The sequence below is a fragment of the Panicum virgatum genome, chromosome 9K (assembly GCF_016808335.1).
Source record: "Panicum virgatum strain AP13 chromosome 9K, P.virgatum_v5, whole genome shotgun sequence".
Lineage (NCBI taxonomy): Eukaryota > Viridiplantae > Streptophyta > Magnoliopsida > Poales > Poaceae > Panicum > Panicum virgatum.
Genome location: NC_053144.1, coordinates 46,049,356 through 46,070,343, shown reverse-complemented (window position 1 = coordinate 46,070,343; position 20,988 = coordinate 46,049,356). Strand labels below are relative to the sequence as shown.

The following is a 20,988-nucleotide window of genomic DNA, read 5'->3' as shown; positions in this document are numbered from 1 at the left end:
CAGGTTAGACTCTCTCTTCTGCTGCTATCATTTCTTATGTTAATTCTAAATTAAAAGCTGTTTTGTAAGCAATTTAAAAATTAATTACTATTTTTGTAAGAATATTTCATGCTGGTAACTTCTGAGCTCTCCTTCGTGCGAGACTTCTGGTGTGTTTCGATCGGCCTGTGGGTTGGAAACAGCCTGTCAAGTTACACTTAATTAAGCTAATGCGCCAAATAATGGCGGTTACGCTTAATTAAGCGTTTTAACTCGGCGGGTCTGTCACAGCTGGTATCAGAGCTGAAATGCACCAGGGGTACCGGCATTATTACTTTTGTGTTTTCAAAACTAAAAATAGATTTTGGAAAAATACATTTTTCTTGCGCTTAAGGGATTAGAAAAGATTAGCTCGTAAGCCTAACTAGTGTAGGTTATGTCAGGTGGCTGTAAACAGAATATTAACTAACTTCTAGCCATTTATTAGTGTTGTATATATAGATGTATATTGTGACTTTTCTGCAGGTACACTAACCCCGTTTACGTAGGAAAGATTAATAGTAAACGGCTAGTATATAGGAAGAGTACGTATTGTGCCACCGCTATGATCTCCATATATTGCCAGAGTTTGATTGGCAAGAATTTTCTTTGTTAAGGACGTATAGGTCATGCATGCATCATATCATATATATTGTTTTTGCTTTGAATGTTTATTAGCGTTTCAGTATAAATCTCTTCACACCAGGCATTTCTCCTCTTCAGTAGTTTCAAACCACATGTGGTTAGAGGAAACCTGGAAATTAGTGCGTAGTATTTGAACAAAGAAAAATTAATTATCTGCTAGATTAAACAATTGAAGTGCGAAGTTACGACTCTAGTAGTATGGTCGGTATTCTCACTTCTGAGAATAAAATCTTCTGATCAATCTTATTCTCCTGGATAGTCAAAGTAAGGATGTTATCTTCATATGAAACTCTGGGTTGATTTTCTTATAGTACCTTTCATTCCGTAATCTGCTAATCTTATCATATCCGTGTCCCAATGACTATTCCAGTTTATTCAAATATAGAGGTTCTCTATTAATTGATCCATGTTAATTTGAGATCGTATGTCCTTGTCTTTAGATTATTCATTCTAATGCTTGAAGAAAATTCGTCCCAGCCATCCTTAAAGGCTGACAACATCTTTCTATTCTTCTACCAATAATACACGTTATTCTAATCGCCTTGGTTCCTATATCTAAAGTGAATCCGTTTACATTTTTGGCTTCTTGCTCAAATAAACATGAATAAATTTAAAAGTTTGATCACATACAATGTTGTCATCATGTATGACTAGGGTCGCACGTTTCTTGCATTGCATAATCACATATTGTTTAGTTCTGAGACTGGCATGGGAAACCCGAGTGACCGACTGACTAGGATAGGACTCACGGTGTTTTCATAGTTCGTAAAGCTTTTTCTGATTACTTGTGTTACTTGGGTTGCTCTCTATGATTTCCTACATAGTGGTGATTGTCCCTCGGACTATAGTGCCGTGACGAGACCTAGGGCCTTGTGTGGACTGCAGCCATACATTGAGCCGCTGGGTACGCGCTGGTGCTTAAGTACATGTGGATAGGATCTGCTACGACTGTATTTACCTACAGCCCTTGTAATGCGAGTCTGCTTTTAAGGGGTAGGCCATATGCAAACAACAGCGCGAATGGGTAGTTAAACTTTGAGTTCTAAGAATGTTAGGCCACTAACATGCATTAGAACATATGCATCCTGCAGCATGCAACTCAATAAATAAATATAATAAATATTATTGAGCAAGAATATTCTTGGACAAAAACTTTTCCTTGATACTCCAACGATTCATGGCAACCACAAAGAAAAATCGGTTCAATCGAAGTTAGGCTTTCTGTTGATCTTGTATAAGCAACTTGGAGTTGATTCCTCCTTTGAGTTTTTCTTCTTCCAAGTGTTCCCTAGGTTTTCTTTGGATATCCAGAACTGCGTTTAAGCAAGTGCGCACGATGGTTAACATTTGTTGATTCTACACAGTTTTTAGAAGTAAATCTTCGGCCTTTTTTGCTTTCTCTTTAAATCTTGGGACGAGATTTCTTTAAGGCGGTAGGATTGTAACACCCCAAATTCCGACCGGTCCGACCGGTATGACCGGCCGGTCCGACCGGTAGCGGCAGCACGCGTCACAGCGGCCATGCGCCTCGCCGGAGAGTGCGCCGAGGCCACGTGCCGGCCATCCTGGGCACCAACGCCGCGTCGTTATCCACCTCCCGAAGCTTCTCCAAGCCGTCACTTCTTCCTTCCTTCCCTTTCTTTTTCCTCCCGTTCGTGCTAGGGCTCGAGCCGAGCTGAGCCGTGCCGTCGCCGCCCCGCTCTAGCGCGCGTCGTGGCTCATGCCGTCGCCGCATGCTTGCTACCTGCCTACTTGCGCTGCCAGCCTCGCTGCCGGCCGGCCCCGTATGCCTGCGCCTGCGCAGCGCCGCCGCTTGCCATGGCCGCTGCTTGCTCTGCACACTGCGCCCCCACCTTCGACCCTCTCCTGCTCTAGCCAAGCCCCTAAATGGCTCCCCCTCGACCTCCTGAAGATCCCCGGCCTCCCCACTGACGAGCTCCTTCGCCGGAGCACCGCCGTGCGCCGCTCGGCCCCTGCCACCATGGACAGCACGTCTCCGGATGCCTCCCGTCGCGCCGAGCACCTCCCAAGGTAGCCCGTGTCTCCCTCTTGCTCTTCCCCTACCTAGCCCTCGCCATCGGCGAGCTCGCTTGCCGGATTTTTGGCCTCAAACCGCCGCCGGCCATGGCCTTGGGTTAGGACCGGTCTGACCGGTTGTATAAACCGGTCTGACCGGTGTGGGCCCTTTTATTCATTTGACGAAACTTGCAGGTTGCCTAACAAATTAAGAAAAAATCCTAAAAATACAAAATTAGTTTTGTTTGAATGCTTAGATCTAAATCTCCAGGGGGGGAAATATTAATTCTTGTGAAATGACCATTTTTCCTCCGATAAAGTTTAGGTTGTGTTTTAGAATTGTTTAATTATTTTCGGTAAATAGGTTAGTCCAAAAATTATGAAACTAGGGAAGTGGCTTGCTTTAGGAATGTGTAGTTCATTGCAAAAGTCACAAGTCTAGAAAACATCGTTTAGTATGGTAATCAACATATCCGTGTACTAGTATGTTTATTAGATAATAACTAGTTTATGTTTAAGAAAGATATTGGCGCATACAATTAACACATTTTGTCGGTGTAGTGTTATGCTAATTTTTGATTCATCATTAGAATGCGCGGATACTCCAGAAAATTTGTACCCGGACAATCTGGGCCAAAACCCGGAGTCTCCGGGCGTGTGGGTTTGTAACTTCTTAATTGTTAAGTTCATCATGAGTAGGCTTAAATAAATAGTCTTAGTAATAAGGACTAGCTTCTTGTATGAAAAGTTAATACTTAATTATGAATTGTTTATAAACTAGCATATTTCCCAATCAATTAAAGTATTCCTTTTAAATAATCCCTTAGAGTAGTCTAACTATTTTAGCTTCCTGTGTATTACTTCTTTGAACTCACCCCGAGGTTGATTGAATAAAGAAAGAGTCTAGTAGCTGTAGCTTGCAGTATATCTACTTAGGACATTGCTCGGTTAGGACCGGTCTGACCTGTCGGAGGGACCGGTCTGACCGGTAGTGTGCTTGGGGTAATTTGGACCGGTCTGACCGGTCTGATGGACCGGATCTGACCGGTGTGGCGGCAGCTGAGCGGGTAGGGTTAGGGTAGTTGGTCCGAATCATTAGCAATTCTTCTCAGTGATGGGTTATTTTTGTAAATATGTAATTCATATATGCATTCTCTCATATCCTATGCATATGCACACATGTAGATTCCGGTGCATGCGATCTCGTGACTGTGGAACAGGCGTAGCCGTGAAGCCCAAGAGCTAGTGAGGCAGGATTGAGAAGGAATTCGTGAAGACCCGGCCCAATGGTCGGAAGGGCCCAATGCTGAAAATAATATTAGCACTGACTTAGTGTTACCCTCAGGCAAGCCCCGGTGCATGTCCTATTATTTTAAATTATGATTCACTATGCATATGTTTTATCTATTACTTGCGCATTACGTATTAGGAGTTGATTGGAACCCTAGCTGCATGATCCCTAGGTTTCCTTGAGTTTTTACTAGTATGTATAGGTCGATAGCGGTGCCAGGCTAAATAAGTCCGGTAGAAGTCGGGTGACTTCGTGTCACTCGCGAGACACAGGAAACTTTAGAAGCCGAGTAATTTCCGGTTACTCGCGAGATACATTATTATCTTTATATACTTCAGTATTTGAGAAATGGTTTGAAATAGATATGGAGATGTGAGACCGGGCGGGGATGATGGTATTAGGTTTGGCAGCAGGACAGGGTTCCTGGGTGTCCTAGCCCCGTCCGTGTCGGTTAAGGACCGGTCGTTGTGGCAGTGCTGATCGGGGATTGAATTGTACTAACCGCATGCCGGGAGTAGGAGGTAATCGAAACCGGTAAACCTAGTACTGCCTCGCTTCGAAAGTACAGAACTGCATCACCACCCCATAGGGCGAGTCGAGTAGTCGCGGAGAAACGGGATGCACATGTTTACTTTTGGTGGTCTCACGTTGAGCTCGGCTGACTATATGAAGGTGGGGTGGTTCTGTAGTTCGAGACGGGGAGGGGAATGGTTGGCATGTATAGTCCGACGGGGCAAATACGTGCCGTGTTGGTTAGGTCCACCTTGCAAGGTTAAATCGGATCGATTCGCTGTGTCTCGCGGATATGAGGGCCTTGATCTCTTTGTCACCTCGTAACAAATGAGTTAGGATATTAGAGATATAAAAATGGATACAAATTCTGAATCTTAATTGGATGCTCCACATGCGTGTGTAGATAGGCAAATATTAGTGAGAGTCTAGTTATATTAAATATGCGGCTAAAACATTGAAAGTAAGGATACACCTCTAGTTGCTATTTCTGCAAAACAAACCACCAGCCAAATGTCGTGCATGTCTAGATATGTGGGCTAAGTTATACCCACTGGTCGGGTAAGTCTTGCTGAGTATTAGTATACTCAGAGTTTGTTGTTAAATTGTTTTCAGGTGTAGAAGCTAACCAGGATTCTCATCGGTGGGCTCGATGTGACGCTCGGGGTTTGGGGAGGCTCGGAGCGCGAGGACGGCTGCAGGGCGGTGGGGTGTGGCCGGAGCGGCGGATGGCGGCAGCGCTACGCAGCTCGGCTCGACCCGAGCTCTAGCAGAGGAAGGAGGGGGCGAAAACGGGGACGGCACCGTAGGGATAAGGACGCTCGCGGCACGAGGATCGCTAGCGCGTGGCACGAAGTTGGCCGGCGGCATGGCGACGCGTGCCGCGGCAAAGCAGAGCAGAGTAGGGAAGAGGAGGCTGACGGGTGGGCCTGGGCGAGGAAAAAAAAGAAAACAAGTTTGAAATTCAAAACGGAGATGTTCCCGCGTTCAAAAATTCACCAATTTTTTACAGGAAATAGATAAAATCAACAAGAACATAATTCATAAAGAATCACTCAAAAATCTTTTGAAATTTGGTCGCAACAAAAAGAACAAAGAGACTACTTTTGGATTTTCCTAGAATTTTGTGTCTCATTTGAAAGGTCACAAAATTCTGCAAAAATATTTTTAAATCAACAATTGAAATATAGTATTTGAATAAAATTTTTGGGGGCCAGGTTGTGTAGAAAATTTAAACTTTCTTCACAAGCATTCATTCAAACAAACATCAATTTAAATTTCAAACAAAAACTCACATACACATGATGCTCCATTATGCCTTGATGATGCTTACGATGATGTTATTTAAATGTTAAGTATGCTTTTATATTTGGACCTAAATTAACACTGGGGTGTTACAGTGAGGGCCCAACAAGAATGAATTTGAGCCCACTAGTGGCCTAAGTGTGAGTGACATGGTATGTGTGGGGAATTATTCTACCTTCTTAGTTGAGAGTGAGTCTCACCAAAATATAATCTCAAGTGTCAAATGCATTTCAACCCTCAAGTTAACTTTTTTATGCGAAGCGATAACAAAAACGTAAGTGGGGTTGGTGTGAGTACGTGTTTTACTCAACGTGCGAGTAGAACTTAGTCATATTTGAGACTGGGTATCTAATAGGTGGGTTTGAGATTTGTGCGTATTTGCATAAATTCTACTCTCGTGCACCTCATACATCTCCTTCTTTTTTCCTTTTTTTTTACAAAAGGAGGTGGAATAATATCATTAATTCTAATAAACTTCTTGTTTTCGGTGCATTCTTTTTTCTTTATGCCGAGTTGTGCACTCTCCCATGGGCGTACATCCCCCTTTACATACTAGGAACCTTAAAGCATAAGAAAAATAAATGTTAATTACATCTTCATTCTGTTTGAAGAGTCAATGGGGCTAAAAAAAAGCCCACCTAAACAATTTCATTTCTTCAAAGCGATGTAACAAGATCAGGCAACCGTCTTCAGCAACGAGGATGGTGATCAGGGGATAGGGACTAGGGAGCCATAAGGAATACAAATTGTAGCATATAATAATAAGCACGTAAAAAAGAAACAAAACAAACACATCAAAGGAACAGTAACATAAAAGTGTTTGAGTAATTCCAACGGAATTCCTAAACACCTTCTGAGACTAATTTTCTCCGGCATGTGTCAGTCAATTTTTTTGTTTAGTCAGCTTGTTCCTCTAACAGTTGATGTTTTGATTTGTCGGCCCAGTTCGTTGTTTTGTGCCAGTTCGTTACTTGGCCATCCGTGGAGGATGGAGCAGCTCGGCTCAGCGCGTGCATAAGAGATGAAATGCGCAGCTTAGGGGGATAAGCAGTTACGGTTTCCCCATTGTTTGTTACAACATCTAATAATTAAAACATATTTTGTCAATGCCTTTTTCTAATGGATCCGAAACTCGGTAAATTTTGTTTCTTGTTATTGTTATTATTTGCACGTGTTGAATAATACTAGTCGATGCATTCAAAAAGTGACTATAGTTACATAAGCGCAGAATAGTGAGTGCTCTTTAATTTTCCATATGTAGACACAGGCACACAAATACAGTATTACCATCGAAATCATGCAAAATTTGACTATTTTTTATCGGTCGTTTCGTTTGGTAGTGTTGCAACAACTTGGAGTATCACTTGTCAATGTAGTAGCCATCGTGCTGCCAAACTTTAGCGCTCACATGTCGCCATCAATTTCTTCGCCATCAAAAGTGCGGTTTATTTTTTTCCATGCCCTAAGCCCCTTGCAATCGTTTAAAAAAGCTTCTAAATAGATTATGAGTGCATCAGGTTGATTAAAACCTGCCCATGTTTGCTGCCGCCTCCGTGCTCCCCGCAAAACATTGGACGCGTGTCGATGCTCGGCCTGACGGTTTTGCAAAAAGACCCTTTCACTTTATTGAAATCAGCTATTAGTCCAACTCATCCTACTGGTAGAGTAAAAATGTTATAGTATTTTGCTATAGATCCCTGCAGTAAATTTTATTTCAACGGGAAGAAGAGAAAATCAAGAACTCTTGTCGTTTTTACAAATAACCGCCCGCATGACGTTTTTTGGAAACCCCCCTCTCCCAATCGAATCCCTAACCTCTCTCTCTCTCTTCCCTCTCCTCTCCTCTTCCTGCCGCCGCCGCCGCTCTCCCTGCTCGCCCGCGCCTACGCCTGTGCCTGCGCCTCCCCTCCCCGTCTTGCTCTCCACCTCACTCAGCTCAGCTCCCCAGCCTCCGTCTCCCGCTCCCACTCTGGCTCCCACCTTTGCCGGCACGTGGCCCCAGCTCGGCTGCAGGGCCTCCTGCGCTAGATCTCGCGGGGGCGTGCTCGGTGCGGCGGCCGGCGACCCCCCGGCGCTGAGGCCCTGGCAGGGCTCGAGCACGGCACAGGATCTCCTCCCCTGCTGTCACCGCAACAGCAGCTGGCATTGCCGTCCTCTGGTGAGCATCCTCCTCCTCCCAATCTCTGTTGCCCCCTGTCCTTCCTCCTCTCCCCTTCCGTTTCTAGGATTTGGAAAATCATCCCTTTTTGGTGCGGATCCTTGATGATTTGAGGCCATGGATCTATGTACTAGGGTTTCAGCCTAATTTTTGAACTAAGTACTTGATTAGTTTGTTTTTTCCTCACGGGGCTAATCTGATCTGCGAGCTTGATGATTAGCATTGTTTGCACAAGAACAGAGATTTGATCCACCACCCCGACCGGCTACACCACGCCGCCCCCGCACACGTCCTCGACGCGACTGACGCCGGCTTCGGTGCGCGGGCGGTGCTTGAGCGTGAGCACAGCCACACCCATGCCCAGTGCAACCTCTTCCTCGACGACGATGCTAGGCCCCTCGCCATGCTCCGCGTCCCTCCGAGCAGACGTGAGGCTGGACATTGATATGCCAAATGCTCATGACAGCACTTTGCCACTTCAAAAAGCTTAACCCATTAATTTGTCATCAGCTCTTGACTATGCTCCTTTTTCATGAGATACAGGAGGGAAGAGCCCTACCAAGTTTACTCTGTATTTCCAATTTACTGATCTAGATAGTTTACTACTGCAATATTTTATTTCACATGAGCTGCTGCTCATATATTGGTGGTTTCTATGCAACCATAGGTTTTTATTTTTGGCATTTGTGTTCAATCCTATGTTAGTCAAGCACTTGAACCTTTAAACCTTTGTTGACCAAACATTTCTTTGGATTTGCATCTTAGGTGGCAGCATTTCTTGAAGTTCTACCAAATTGGTTGACCGCTGATATCTTGGAGCAACTTCGTCTGAGTAAACAAACATTGGTATAAAACTGATTGCTGTAGGTACAGCTTTATTTATCATTGTGACTTTTCATCTTTAGCTGGAAATTTAATCTGTCAAACAATGAAATGTCATTGGAAAAGCTTATTTCCTATGTAAACACTAATGATGCAGGACTACCTACAATATGACAATTTTTCCATGATCATCTATATCCATGCAGTCTAACAACTTCAGTTTTGAAACCAATGATAGCTCTTTAGCATACAGACAATTGATTTAAACTCGCACTCGAGATATATGTTAACATGCGCTTTTGCTAATTAAACACAGTTGCAACCTTCTCCATGCTTCGCACACGCTGTACATATTTCGCAAAGTTATGGTGTGGGTTTTCATCAAATACTTAGATATGTTGTACTGATTATGTTAATTTAGTACATTGAATTCTATACTATGCTGATATTCAAACTATATTGCAGGAAGGACACTGTACAAAGACACATTACTTTTATAATATTTTAATGTACTTCCTGCAATATGATTGCTTCAAACTACAGAAAAGACTTAGAAGTTTATAACATACAAACACATACTGCGGGATTGCTTCATTAATTTTTATGCTCAGTTCAGTTCAACATATGCAACATATGTTGCAGCATTCTATGTATGCCTTTATCTACATCAGGTTCCTAGAGGCTCATACTTTTACACCACCTATAACATGATTTTTATTGCACAGACTTGAACTTTTAGAGTGTTTTAAAATCAATTACAGGACTTATCCATGTTTAGTAGCTCAAATTTACAATACCTTCTCCCTCAGCTTTGACTGAAAGGCAAGCTGGGAACAGGGTCATGATGCATTTTGCTTAGGTTTCTGTAGATTACTTATCACAGTTTACACTCTGGTTTAAATGCTAATAATATCCCAGATCCCATTAACTAAAGCAGCCTTTCTGCTTGTGCTCTGTTCTTTCTTTCTTCGTGTTTTGAATAATTGGAATAGTAATTTTGAATATGAGTTACCAGAAGGGATGATAAACGCCCTATGATTTTAGTGCCTCCAGGTAAAAATAAACTATATCAAATATTGATGCATATAGCTCCACTCCAAATATGGTACTGATTTAATTATAAGAATTGGATATGCCCATTTATATGCTAATATCTAGCTATGCAGTCGGCACATGCGGTTCTACAAGGATTATAAGTATTGGATATGCACATTTATAAAATGGCTAAAGGATTAAGAACTTCCCATCATGCTCTACAAGACTGCAGGGAATCTTATACTGTAAGGTGTACTTCTTTTTTACTTAGGATGCAGGTGATTAATCTTTGAGCAATAACGATTTATAGTGATGCTTTTGTGTTTTTGTGCTTCGTCCATTGACCTGCAAGGTGTGTAGCATCATTATCAGCTGTTGATATTAGTGCAGCTAGGTAGTTTGGTAGCTATGGATATTGGTTGTAACATGTAGATTCATGGTGCTCGGATGTATTGCAATGTCGTAATGTTTTAAATTTCGGACAGACACCTTTGATCGATAGGATAGTCATGGTGTTCGGATGTAATGTAATATTGATTATGATATAGATGCCGAACAGACACCTCTTGGATGTGATGTAATGTTGATGATCAGAATGCAAGACAGACAATGTGCTGTAACGATGATGATTTGGATTTTCATTTCCAAAAACTCTGTTCTTTTTTGTTCGATTGTGTACTCATGATCACCTCTAATCGATAGGATAGCCATGGTGTTCGGATGTAATGTAATATTGATTATGATCTAGATGCCGAACAGACACCTCTTGGATGTGTTGTAACATTGATGATCAGAATGCTAGACAGACAATGTGCTGTAACGATGATGATTTGGATGTTTCATTTCCAGAAACTCTGTTCTTTTTTGTTCATTTGCGTACTCATGATTGGGCGCACAACGCGCGCCGAATGTTCTAGTTATCTTTACAGGGGCTCACTTTCTTTGAGTGATTATCTTCAGGTTTTCTATCGAATTCTCCCTACATCTTTGTGGAGAAATTCGAGTGATTTTTGTCTTTCCGGCACTCAAGTTATGGTTACTGCTAATGCCACATGGCTTCATTCTATTGTATTGAAAATTTTGACTGATAGAAACGTTATTTTTATTCGATTGTTAGAGCATCTCCAAGAGTTCCCCATCTCAGGCTGTCATTTTTATTTTTTTTGGCAAAAACAGAAAAAACCTTCTCCAAGAGTTCCTCATCCTAGGTTGCCATTTATGCCAAGTTCGGAAAAAGAGCCTCCGTGCGCATATATATGCGCGCTCGTATCCGCAGCGCATCCGTTCGTATTAGAAGAGGTGGAAGGGTATAAACATAATTTTATTTCTTGTCTCAGGGTTCCTGATGTAAGTTTTCATGAGATGGAAGGGCATAAATATAATTTTGTTTCTCTCTCAGGTTCCTGATGTAAGTTATATCTGGATTTGGCAAGTGAATTATGCCAAACTATTGGAGATGAGCTCTTTTTTTACTTGGCATATTTTTTTAGAAGTTGGTAAAATATAAGATTTGCCAAGTAAAATTTGGTAAACTCTTTAAAAGATGCTTTGGTAGCAATTCCCTGGCGCGAGACTCTTGATGTTATTTACTAGGAACAATAATGAGGATGGTGATTATTTACGAAGTGGGCTGCGGCCGTGCGGGCCTCAAGGACCACATACTATTAGTCCACGAGCCTCGTGGACAAACCTCTTATTCGTTGCTTTGCCTCGTTTCGGCCCAACTAGCCGTGGTTCTCTTCTCATCGTCGGAACATTTTTTTTTCCATGTAAGTGGGCCAGTGAGTCCGTCGTGCTCGTGGCGACCGATGGATCGATCGACACGGCTCACGAGGCTTCACAGTAGTTGAGGCCACCTCGCCGCGCACTGTAGGCAGGCTGCTGACTGCAGCAGCCAAGAAGTGGCAGCGAGCGCAATGCAAGCCAATCGAGCGCCGGCAGAGCCTGGCGGGCGGTCGCACGCACTCAACGTCGGCGCGGCGAGAAATCCAGGGCGCCGGCGGAGCCGACCGGGACAAGTGTCTTCCCGGCACGCGGTCCTGGCAAGTGGCCGCGGCTGCATGGGCAAGTGTCAAATCGGAGCAGCGTGACAGCCGATAACTACTCCGGGGTCGTGTCAGCCCAGCCCTCTCCTCGTCTCTGTGTAAGCGTGCCCAGCAGCAGCAGCAGGGCCTCGTGCTCGACCGGTTCGCATGCGCTGGACGCGCCCCGCCGATGTTCCTCCGTGCTGCGACGTCGGGTCATTTCACCGGCAACCCATCAGAGTTCCTGGCCATGGGACACATGTGTCACGTCAAGCTAGGGCCTCGTGTTTGGTTTTTTTCATGAAATTACTGTAGCACGTTTTGAAGTATCAAATGAAGTCTAATTACAAAACCACCTCCACAACCCCGTGTAAATCGCGAGACGAATCTAATGAGGCCTTTGACCGCGTGATTCGAGGATGGTTACTGCAGCTTCACTGTAGCAAATCATCGATTAATTACCGTCATTAGATTCGTCTCGAAAAGTTACACTCATCCCTGAAAAGATTTTGCAAATAGACTTCATTTAGTACTCCATGCGGACGTTCGTCTTTTTTTAAACTTGATGGGATGTTTTACCAAACACGGCCAAGGAAAGCATTGCCAATGCTTTCCTTAATTTAACTTATAAATCCAGACGAGAATTCAGAATTGGGGATGCGTCTACCTCTGAAATGGGAAATCCATATCAATGGCACAGTGGTTTTGTTGGAAATTGAGCTTGGTCCATTGAATATTTCAGTTATTCAAAATAAATATCAGAGGTACATGTAGTGCAAACTTTTAATTCCGCATTGCTAGTGGAAGTTGATGAGACCACGTGGCTCTTCTATATATCTAACTCATAGGCTGCACCAAAAAACATATCAATTCAAAAGTTATGATATGATTTTGCCCTCCGGAACCTCTCGCCTTTGGGATCCTCCAACAGGAGAAGGCGAATAAAGTTTTTGAGAAGTGCCTCGTGCGACTGCTCAAAGATCTTCGACACAACGCGTCCGTCCAAGTCTGGTGCTGCGGCGTATCGCCGTCTGCTGCACTCCGTCCGCAGGACCGTTTTGATCCAGTTAGCACCGTTTCGTCTTCCCGAAGACCAAGACTCAGTACGTACACTGTTATTTGATGTGTTTCTTAATCGTGTTTTCTGATATCATGATCATGCCACGTCTTGCTACTAGTATGATAGAACTGTTCACGCTAGATCTATTCATGTTCATGATTTTTTTATTTTAAAATTTAATCATACAATTGCTTAATTATTCAACAGGTTTGACCGTGTAAAAACACGGGGGTGTCATATTTAAATCTTGTGCCCCGTGATAAAACACTCACAAATGTCATTTCCCCCGATCAGGTTACTTGCAGTTTTGCTTTTCAAAATTTAAGGTGTGCCTGCTTTACTATTTAGCCACCACCATTTTGGTGCGTGAGGCCGGGTCATATACATACACTACACACAGTCCATAAACAGTGTTGTATAGATACGACTTCGCGAGCGCAGGTAACATGATTGATTGTTTAGTACGGGCAGCAGTGCAGCCAATCAAACGCGGCACAATATACGGGCACCCGGAGACCACGCCCACATGGAAGTCGGCAGAGGTCGCATGCCCACACACACTCCATGGCCGCAAGGAACTCGGCCCCAAGCCCGCTTTACTCGCCCTGCCTTTTGCGCAGCCCCACGGCGAAAACAAACGCCGGGGAAAAGTCGGAGGAGAAAGACGATTGCATGATGCTAATAAGTGAGGAGAGAAGAAGGAAAGATGGATGATGATGATGATGATACGGAGGAGGTGAGGGGGAGCACGGTCACGTGACCGGAGCATCGCCCACTCTTCCCCCCTGCCAAAAAGGCCGCGATAGGGCCAAGTCACGTGCTGGCCCAACCACCATTCCCGGCTCTCTCACGCACCCCTCCTCTCGTCTCCTTCTTTTCCTCCATTGAAAAAGCTTGACCTACCGGTGATGAGGAAAAAAGAAGCATGGAGTGGTAGGAGTAATAACCACGAGGAAAGCTAGCTAGCTTTTGCAACCCGATGATGGGAGCAAAGTACTCCGATGCAGCTAAGGGAAATAAAGGGAAAAAATCTAACCTAGAAAAAACAGAAAACTGAAGGACAACGACGACGAACAAACTGATCAATGAACTTGTGCATACAGGCAAGTATCTAGAGCTTGGTTTCTTTGGAAATTGCTGAGGAGATCTGATCTGTCACTCACTCAAGAAGATGGCACTCGCGCTCACGTTGCACGCATACACGTACCATCGGAGCAGTACGGACGGGCTGCGCGCGTGCCATAACTAATTTGCATGCTCGCTAAATCGCAATCAGGACCATTCCTGTACGCGATACATGGCGTTTTTAGGCGCACGATTGCTCACAAAACGACCACAATTATACCAACAGAATTCATTCATCTCTCATAGAACTTGGAAGCGGGGAGGTAGTAGGTACCAACAATTTTAATAGTAATTAACAAAAGGAGAAAGGGAAAAAAATATCTGGAATACGCATGGCGATCGAAGAAAGAAAAGAAAGAAACGGCGGCAGAATTTCGTTCGCAAAAGGATCTAGAGGGCTCCGCGCATGCAATGCACGGCCAGCTCCCCGGGCCGGCCACGGCAAGCTATCAACAGACGCCGTAGTCGCGGAACATGAGCTCCGGCCTCGGCCCGGCGGACCCTGCAGCCGCCGCCGCCGCCGCTGCGTCGCGGTGGCTGCCGCGGATGAGGATCAGCTCCTTCTGGCGGCGCAGCTCCATGACCTTGCGGTGCGAGTTGGAGTGCTGCGTCAGCACGAACGTGGGGCTGGCCGCCGGCCGGTACTCCGGCATGAGGCGCCCGGACTTGAACCGCACGCCGCACGCGTTGCACAGGGTCTTGGGGCCCAGCGGCCCGGTCCGCCACTGCGGCGTCTTCTCCGACGCGCAGTGCGTGCACCGCCGCACGCCGCCCTCCATGCCCACCTCCGGCGTGGCCCCGCCGGGGCCCGGGCTCTTCTTGCCGCGGCTGCCGCTGGCGCCGTTCGGACGCCCAGGCTTGTTGGACGACGGGAAGTCCGAGGACGAGCAGGACGACGATGATGGCGACGACTGCGACGGTGGGCGCGGCACGAGGGAGTGCCACGCCGCAGCGGCCGCGGCGGTCGCGCGGGACCGCTTGCTGCGCGCGCCGCGCCCGGGCGCGGCCGTGACGCAGCTGTCCTGACCGGCCGAGTTGCCACCTGCACCGTTGCCGGCAGCGTTAGCGGCGGCAGCCGCCGCCATTGCGGCATGCGCTGCCGACGAGTAATTCGGCATGTCGGAGTAGGAGTCGTCCACGAACTTGGATAGCCACTCCAGCTCCGCAGCTTCCTCGCTCTGCATCATCATCATGTATCGCAATTGTATGTCGGTCAGCGATCTATCTACTAATTAAGCTACTAGAAACACATTCATATATATACAGGTAGCTAGTGATGTAGTAGATTCATGGCGTGGCTGTGCGATCGTTAATTTGGTGCTTACGGGTATGTAGAACTCGTCGGCGAAGGAGAGGAGCGACGTCTGGTGATCCGACGAGTTGGCGGTGGGCGACGGCTCACCCATGGCCCCCGAGTGATGATACCCGTTGTCCGTGGCCGCGGCCGCGGCGGCGGTGGGGAAGAAGTCATGGGCGCCGGCGCCGGGGCCGGTGGAGAGGTCGAGGAGCTCGTCGACCCGCATGGCGTCGCCGGCCATGGGCGGCATCCCGTAGTAATGGTGGTGGTGCGGCGTGGCGAAGCTGGCGGCGCCTCTGTGGTGGCTGCTCGTCGGCGCGGCGGTGATGCTGGAGGCGTTGTGGTGGTGGGCGTGGTACGTGCCCATGCCCATGCCGAGCTCCACCCCCATGGCCATTTCCCACTCCGACGCCATCGCGGGCACTGGAGCGAACCGTACGGCGTGGTACTTAAACCGGCACTGGGCAGTTCCTTGAGGCGAGCAAGTGACAGTGCTCGTTCTAGTACGAGCTAGCAGCTATAGAGCCTTGGTAGTAGCAGTGGCGAGAGTGAGGGGGAGGAGGAGGGGAGGGAGTGGCGTGATGAGAGGGGGAGAGGCGCGAGGAGGGGGAGATGAAATAGTGCTGGGCTTTGGAGGGCTCCAGTCACTCGATCACCAGTAACGGAGCAAGGGGTTGTTGCGAAGTAATTAATATAGAGCGGGGGCGAGGGGGTGGAGCGAGCTAGTGGCGCGCAGTGCATGTGTGTGTGCACAAAACTACTATATGTTTGACAAAAGCTGTGCAGAAGATAGCATTAGGGAGGTGCGATTAGGGGGAGTATAGAATTAGCGTGCAGAGGGAGAGGAAGCTGCAGCCCAGCACGGCAGCAGGCCCCAACGTGACCCATCCCATGCACCGCATCCATCCTCCCCCTCTCTCTCTCTGCTCACCCACATTCATATGCTCCACCACCTCTCATCTCTCTCTCTCTCACTTACCTAGCATAATTCCGTTAGCTACTGGCTGTACTAGTAGCAGCAGTCTCAGGGTCTGTTTAGTTCGTTTTACCTGTAAACGTAAAATTTTTTGCATGGAAATCTTGCCAATTTGAAGTACTAAATGAAGTCTATTTACAAAAATTTTTGCACAGATGGGTTGTAAATCGCGAGACGAATCTAATGATGCTAATTAATCCACAATTAATCAATAATTAGCAGACGGTTACTGTAGCACCACTGTTGCAAATCATAGATTAAGTAGGCTCATTAGATTTGTCTCGCGATTTGCAGCCTAACCATGCAAAAAGTTTTGTAAATAAACTTCATTTAGTACTTAAAATTAGCAAGATTCTTTTTCACTTTAATGCGTTTAAAGTTTTTTTGTGTCTAGGAGTGGCAACTAAATAGGGCCTCAGTATTTTTCTTTTGAAGAGGGAGTAGGGAGAGGGAAGAAAGAAAGAAAGAATCCTGTTACTTTACCCATAATGCATGCAAACGACCACGTGACTCCATGAGCTGTAGCCTGTGCAAGTGTCCATGGAAGTGGATGCCGAAGCATCCTGGCGGAAATCAATGCTGCTCACCTCGCAGGGGCATTCGTACGCCGCAGCAGCAGGTGCAGGGCCCGGGGGGAAAAGTCTGCCACGCACCGAGAATGGTTAATCGGTCAATTTCTCTCTGGCGGTCTGGCCTGCTCCTATCTATCTACCCGGCGGACGGAAGTGACTGGCCTGCCGTTCCCGGATTGGCTGGCGCCTTCGCTGGCCGCCTCGGCCGCTCGTCTTTGCCTGCCAGTCTCGGCATGCAATAAAGCCGCCGCGCTCCTCCCCCCGCCGTTCCTGCCACCTGCCTGCCGCTCGCCTCGACGGATTTGGGAGGGGGAGGCCGGCGGCCGGGCTCGCCGCGCCGGACCCGGACCCCCTCGGGGAATCTTTCTTTACCCGGGGGGCGGGCGGAGCAGAGGCCAGCTGCGGGGCGCCTGCGTGCATGCTAGCTTCGGTATGCGGCGACTGGGCACATGCGCCATCAAGGCCGGCCACCCGGCCCGGCGTCGACGCGCGCGCGGGCAGCAGCCGCAGCTCGCTCGCTAGCTAGCGTAAAGGCGAGCCTTCCCGCGCCACCACGCGCTGCTTGGCCGCTCCGGTAAGCGCAGCCGCAGCAGCGGCGCTCGTAATAGTAGCTCGCGCAGGCGTCGCAGCGCAGCGCACAGGAACCACTCGATCGAACTGCATGCGCTGCAGGGCTCGGCCCGCCGCAGCCTTTCCGGTTAACGATCGATAGCCGGCGCCGGTTCGTACGATGGAGCGAGAAAAAGCGTCCGAGAGGGAGGGGGCGCGTGGTACGTTTGCCTCGTACGGTGAATTGATTGGGCTCATTGATTATTACTGGCTGTAACACGCAGTTCGTTTCCACGCACACCCCCCCAATTAAAACCGGCCGGGTGGGGCAGCCGCGGAGCCAGTAGCTAGAGCCGCGGAACCACGCACACGAGAGAGAGTAGCTTGCTGCAGGTTGAAAATAAAGCTTCCGCGCATATGTGCACCACGCAGCAGCCAGTACCGCGGGCGACAAAGCCCGACACGGGACATGTTGACACATGGTGCCTCTGACACACGCGGAATATTGATACGTGAGCTAATGATGCGCAGCTGTCGTTTTACGCGCACCCCTCCCCCTCTGTCTTAGCTTTTCTCTCCCTGCTCATGTGTCATGTAGATGTAGGAGGAGGAAGTACTGCAAACATTTAGGTGAAGAAGCCAGGCCGGGATCTGCTCAGATCTTCCGATTAAAGTAACTGGTAGTAGTTAGTTAAAGCGCCCGTTAGTTAAACTTTTAACCTAGTACTCGTACTACAGTAGTACCCTACCCGGGGACACGTCAAAAAATTGATTTCTCTGTAACCAGCGGCTCAAGTAACAGCTGGCACGGCGCGTACTACTGCAACTACTACTACATAGAGAGCCCTACACACGGGCTGCTAATAACGCTAGCTGGTTTGCGTGTGAGAGAGCACGCAAGCTAAGCTACTGAAAAAAGAGAAACAAAATAACCAAAAGATGTTCGTGGGAGCTAGTCAAACCGGGCAAAAACTAATGATCTCGAGTGCGTGGGGGGAGCCTCCATGCATATTCGATCCTGTCGAATTAACAAGAGGAAACGGTGTGCCTGCCGGCCGCACCACACCACACCGCCGTGCGTGGACGCGATATGATCGGTCACACGCCGAAATCACATGCCTAAAGCGCGCCGCCCGCGCGGGGCGCATAAGATAATTATAAGCATCGTCGGGCGGGGCGGCATAATTCGTACGTGCCACCGCGCTGGCCGGGCGGCGGGGACGCGCAGCAGCGAGCCCTGGTCCGCCATCACAGCTAGCGAGCCCTGCGGTGAGCTGTCCCGGGCTTGACTACAGCTAGCTTCACTGGCACTCCTGGGTCCGGTCAAAAGGCAGCAGGTAGCTAGCCAGCCTACATCCGGCACGCTTCCTACTGTGCTGTGCTCCCAAAGCGAAAGGAGAGTGAGCAGTGGGCTAACTAGCTATGCTTCTAGCTGGTGTTCGCCATATGATATGAAGATGCGGGCCGGGATTAATCTTTCGCGTATCATATATGGACATGAAATGGCGGTGGTAACTCTCCTGCTTGGGTGGTAGTAGTAGTAGTATTGACAAGTGGACTCTCCAGTCTCCTGCTTGGGTGGCCACCGTTCATGGGACCACTCGTCAGTGATCTGATGATAGGAGATAAAAGGGGATTAACCAATGGGAGGTGGCCACTGGAGTGGCGTTTACGTTCAGGGTCCGGATAAGATAAGATAATGTTACAGCAACATACTACTACTCACTCCTATACTATACTCCGGACACCAGTCACTTTCGCCTGTGTGTGACGCACTGACAACACCCCCATGCAGTAATCAATGATGAGGTGAGGTCAGAGCGGGCAGGGCAGGGAATTTAACGACGGCGAGTGGGGCCCGCTGCCCACCGCTGAGGAATCGCATTGGCTGGTTGCGGTGGTAATTACCGCAGGTAAAGGGCGCGCAGGTTGACGTCAAGGCAACGTGGAGTGTCGGCGCCCATGGGGACCCCCTGCCCGCGCGCGCCCCTCGCTCCGGGCCTCTGGCTCTGCCCCGGCCGGGCCGGCCAAGTCCCCACCACCCTCGCGTTTACTTTCTCTCCCCCGATCCCCTTTCCTTTTCTTAACTCTTTCACCGTTGCCCAGCCCGTACGACGTGCCGGCCTTCTCTCTCTCTAGTTCACGAATCACGAGCCAGAGAGAGAGAGAGAGGCATGGTGCACGTTATCCGCGCACATACACAAGGCGACATGGGGCACTTGTGGTGGAGCTGTACAAGACATGAACAGCGACTAGCTGTTTCCTCTCTTTCACCGCCGGCCGAGCCAGTACCCAGGAGTGGGAACTGGGAACGATGCCCGTCCGTGCATGCATGGTAAATCCCAAACCGTAAAAGCGACAAGAGATAACAATACCGGCAGAGGGCTCCGTACAAGTGCGCGGCCACTTTTGTTGGCAACGTAATGGCCGTACCACCACCGTGCGAGCGTGGCTGCTGCTGGCGCTCTGCAAACGGTGAAAAATTCCCTCCCTCTACTCGTCAGAACTCGCTAGCTAGTCTCTCTCTCTCTCTCTCTCAGCCCCAGAAAAGCCGGCGCCACCGCAATCATACCCCCTGCACGCTGCCCCCCGCCCTCCGGTCCGCGACGTGGACGCCCGTTTGGCCGTTCCCTTTCGCCCTTCCGTACAATTAACGTCCTCGATCCATTGTGCTATATGCGTGCTGCGAGCGACCTAATCCGCCCCCTCGCTCCTCGTTACCTGCTCATGGTTTCCGTTCGTTTTTTTAGACAAACCCGAGAGCTTCATTAATCAGAACATGTAGGATTACAATCAGTTTCGGCCACTCTCACCAAGCGAAGTGGAAAGGAGTGTAACCAAAACTCATCCGGGTTCGACAGAGAAGCCAAGCCCGCACATACATGAGCTGCCTCAAGGATATACAGTAATGGAATGGAGAAATACGATTTGTCTAGCTATACAGATGATATGAAATTACCAATGCGCGCAGTTGATTGTATAAATTGCATATCATCACCATTATGCATATGGACATCTACCGATGGAATATATAACTAGAGTTGTCCAAATTAGAGACAGAATAACATATTTCATTTAGTGCGGTCGAGGGTTTGTCTCTGGCTATATTAGTTCGAAAACATGTCTCTATTTCAAGCAACGACAAGCAAGCTTATATCTGCAACAGTTTGTGTCTTGGCGCAATAATTAGCACAAATACGGGCGACATGTCGGATATCTCATTTTCTCAACTAACATGTACGATCGCGGGGACTATCATCGTTAATGATACGGCTGATTTTGTCCGTGCTGATATTGCCAATTTCGAAGAAAAAACACATACTCTCGTCCCGCATGCATGGTAGGGGGCGCTACGCGAGCAAACTAATTAGAATCCCAAGCGTTGTACAGGGAACCATTGATATAGGGGCTCATAATGGGTGGGATGGTTGCCATTTTGCGACCACATGAAGGACCACACGGCAGGGGGGTGGAGCAGGGCAGTGCTGTCTCGTCATGGACACAGGAGAAATGTACAAAGATGACCCTTGCTAGCTGTGTGCCCCCCGTTCACTTACGTACTACCGCAAGGACCACCCTCTGTCG

The 20,988-nt window shown here is 47.9% G+C and overlaps 1 protein-coding gene and 1 long non-coding RNA gene across 5 annotated transcripts; one reads left to right on the top strand and one right to left on the bottom strand.

Moving 5' to 3' along the window:
• Window positions 1–7,646: 7,646 nt before the first annotated feature.
• Window positions 7,647–10,648, top strand: LOC120651700. 4 transcript variants are annotated; one of them, XR_005666284.1, is made up of 2 exons: window positions 7,647–7,943; window positions 8,709–10,648. It is a non-coding gene; the product is annotated as an uncharacterized LOC120651700 (long non-coding RNA). The 4 variants fall into 4 exon arrangements; XR_005666283.1 differs by having other exon boundaries at window positions 8,184–10,648; XR_005666282.1 differs by having other exon boundaries at window positions 8,152–10,648.
• Window positions 10,649–14,223: 3,575 nt separating this feature from the next.
• LOC120651699 (GATA transcription factor 2-like) lies at window positions 14,224–16,193 on the bottom strand. Its single transcript, XM_039929292.1, has 2 exons — window positions 15,335–16,193; window positions 14,224–15,187 (listed from the first exon to the last, which is right to left on the bottom strand). Exons 1-2 carry the CDS (start codon window positions 15,719–15,721, stop codon window positions 14,459–14,461), a joined length of 1,116 nt encoding a protein of 371 aa, XP_039785226.1. The 5' UTR covers window positions 15,722–16,193; the 3' UTR covers window positions 14,224–14,458.
• Between the last annotated feature and the right edge of the window lie 4,795 nt (window positions 16,194–20,988).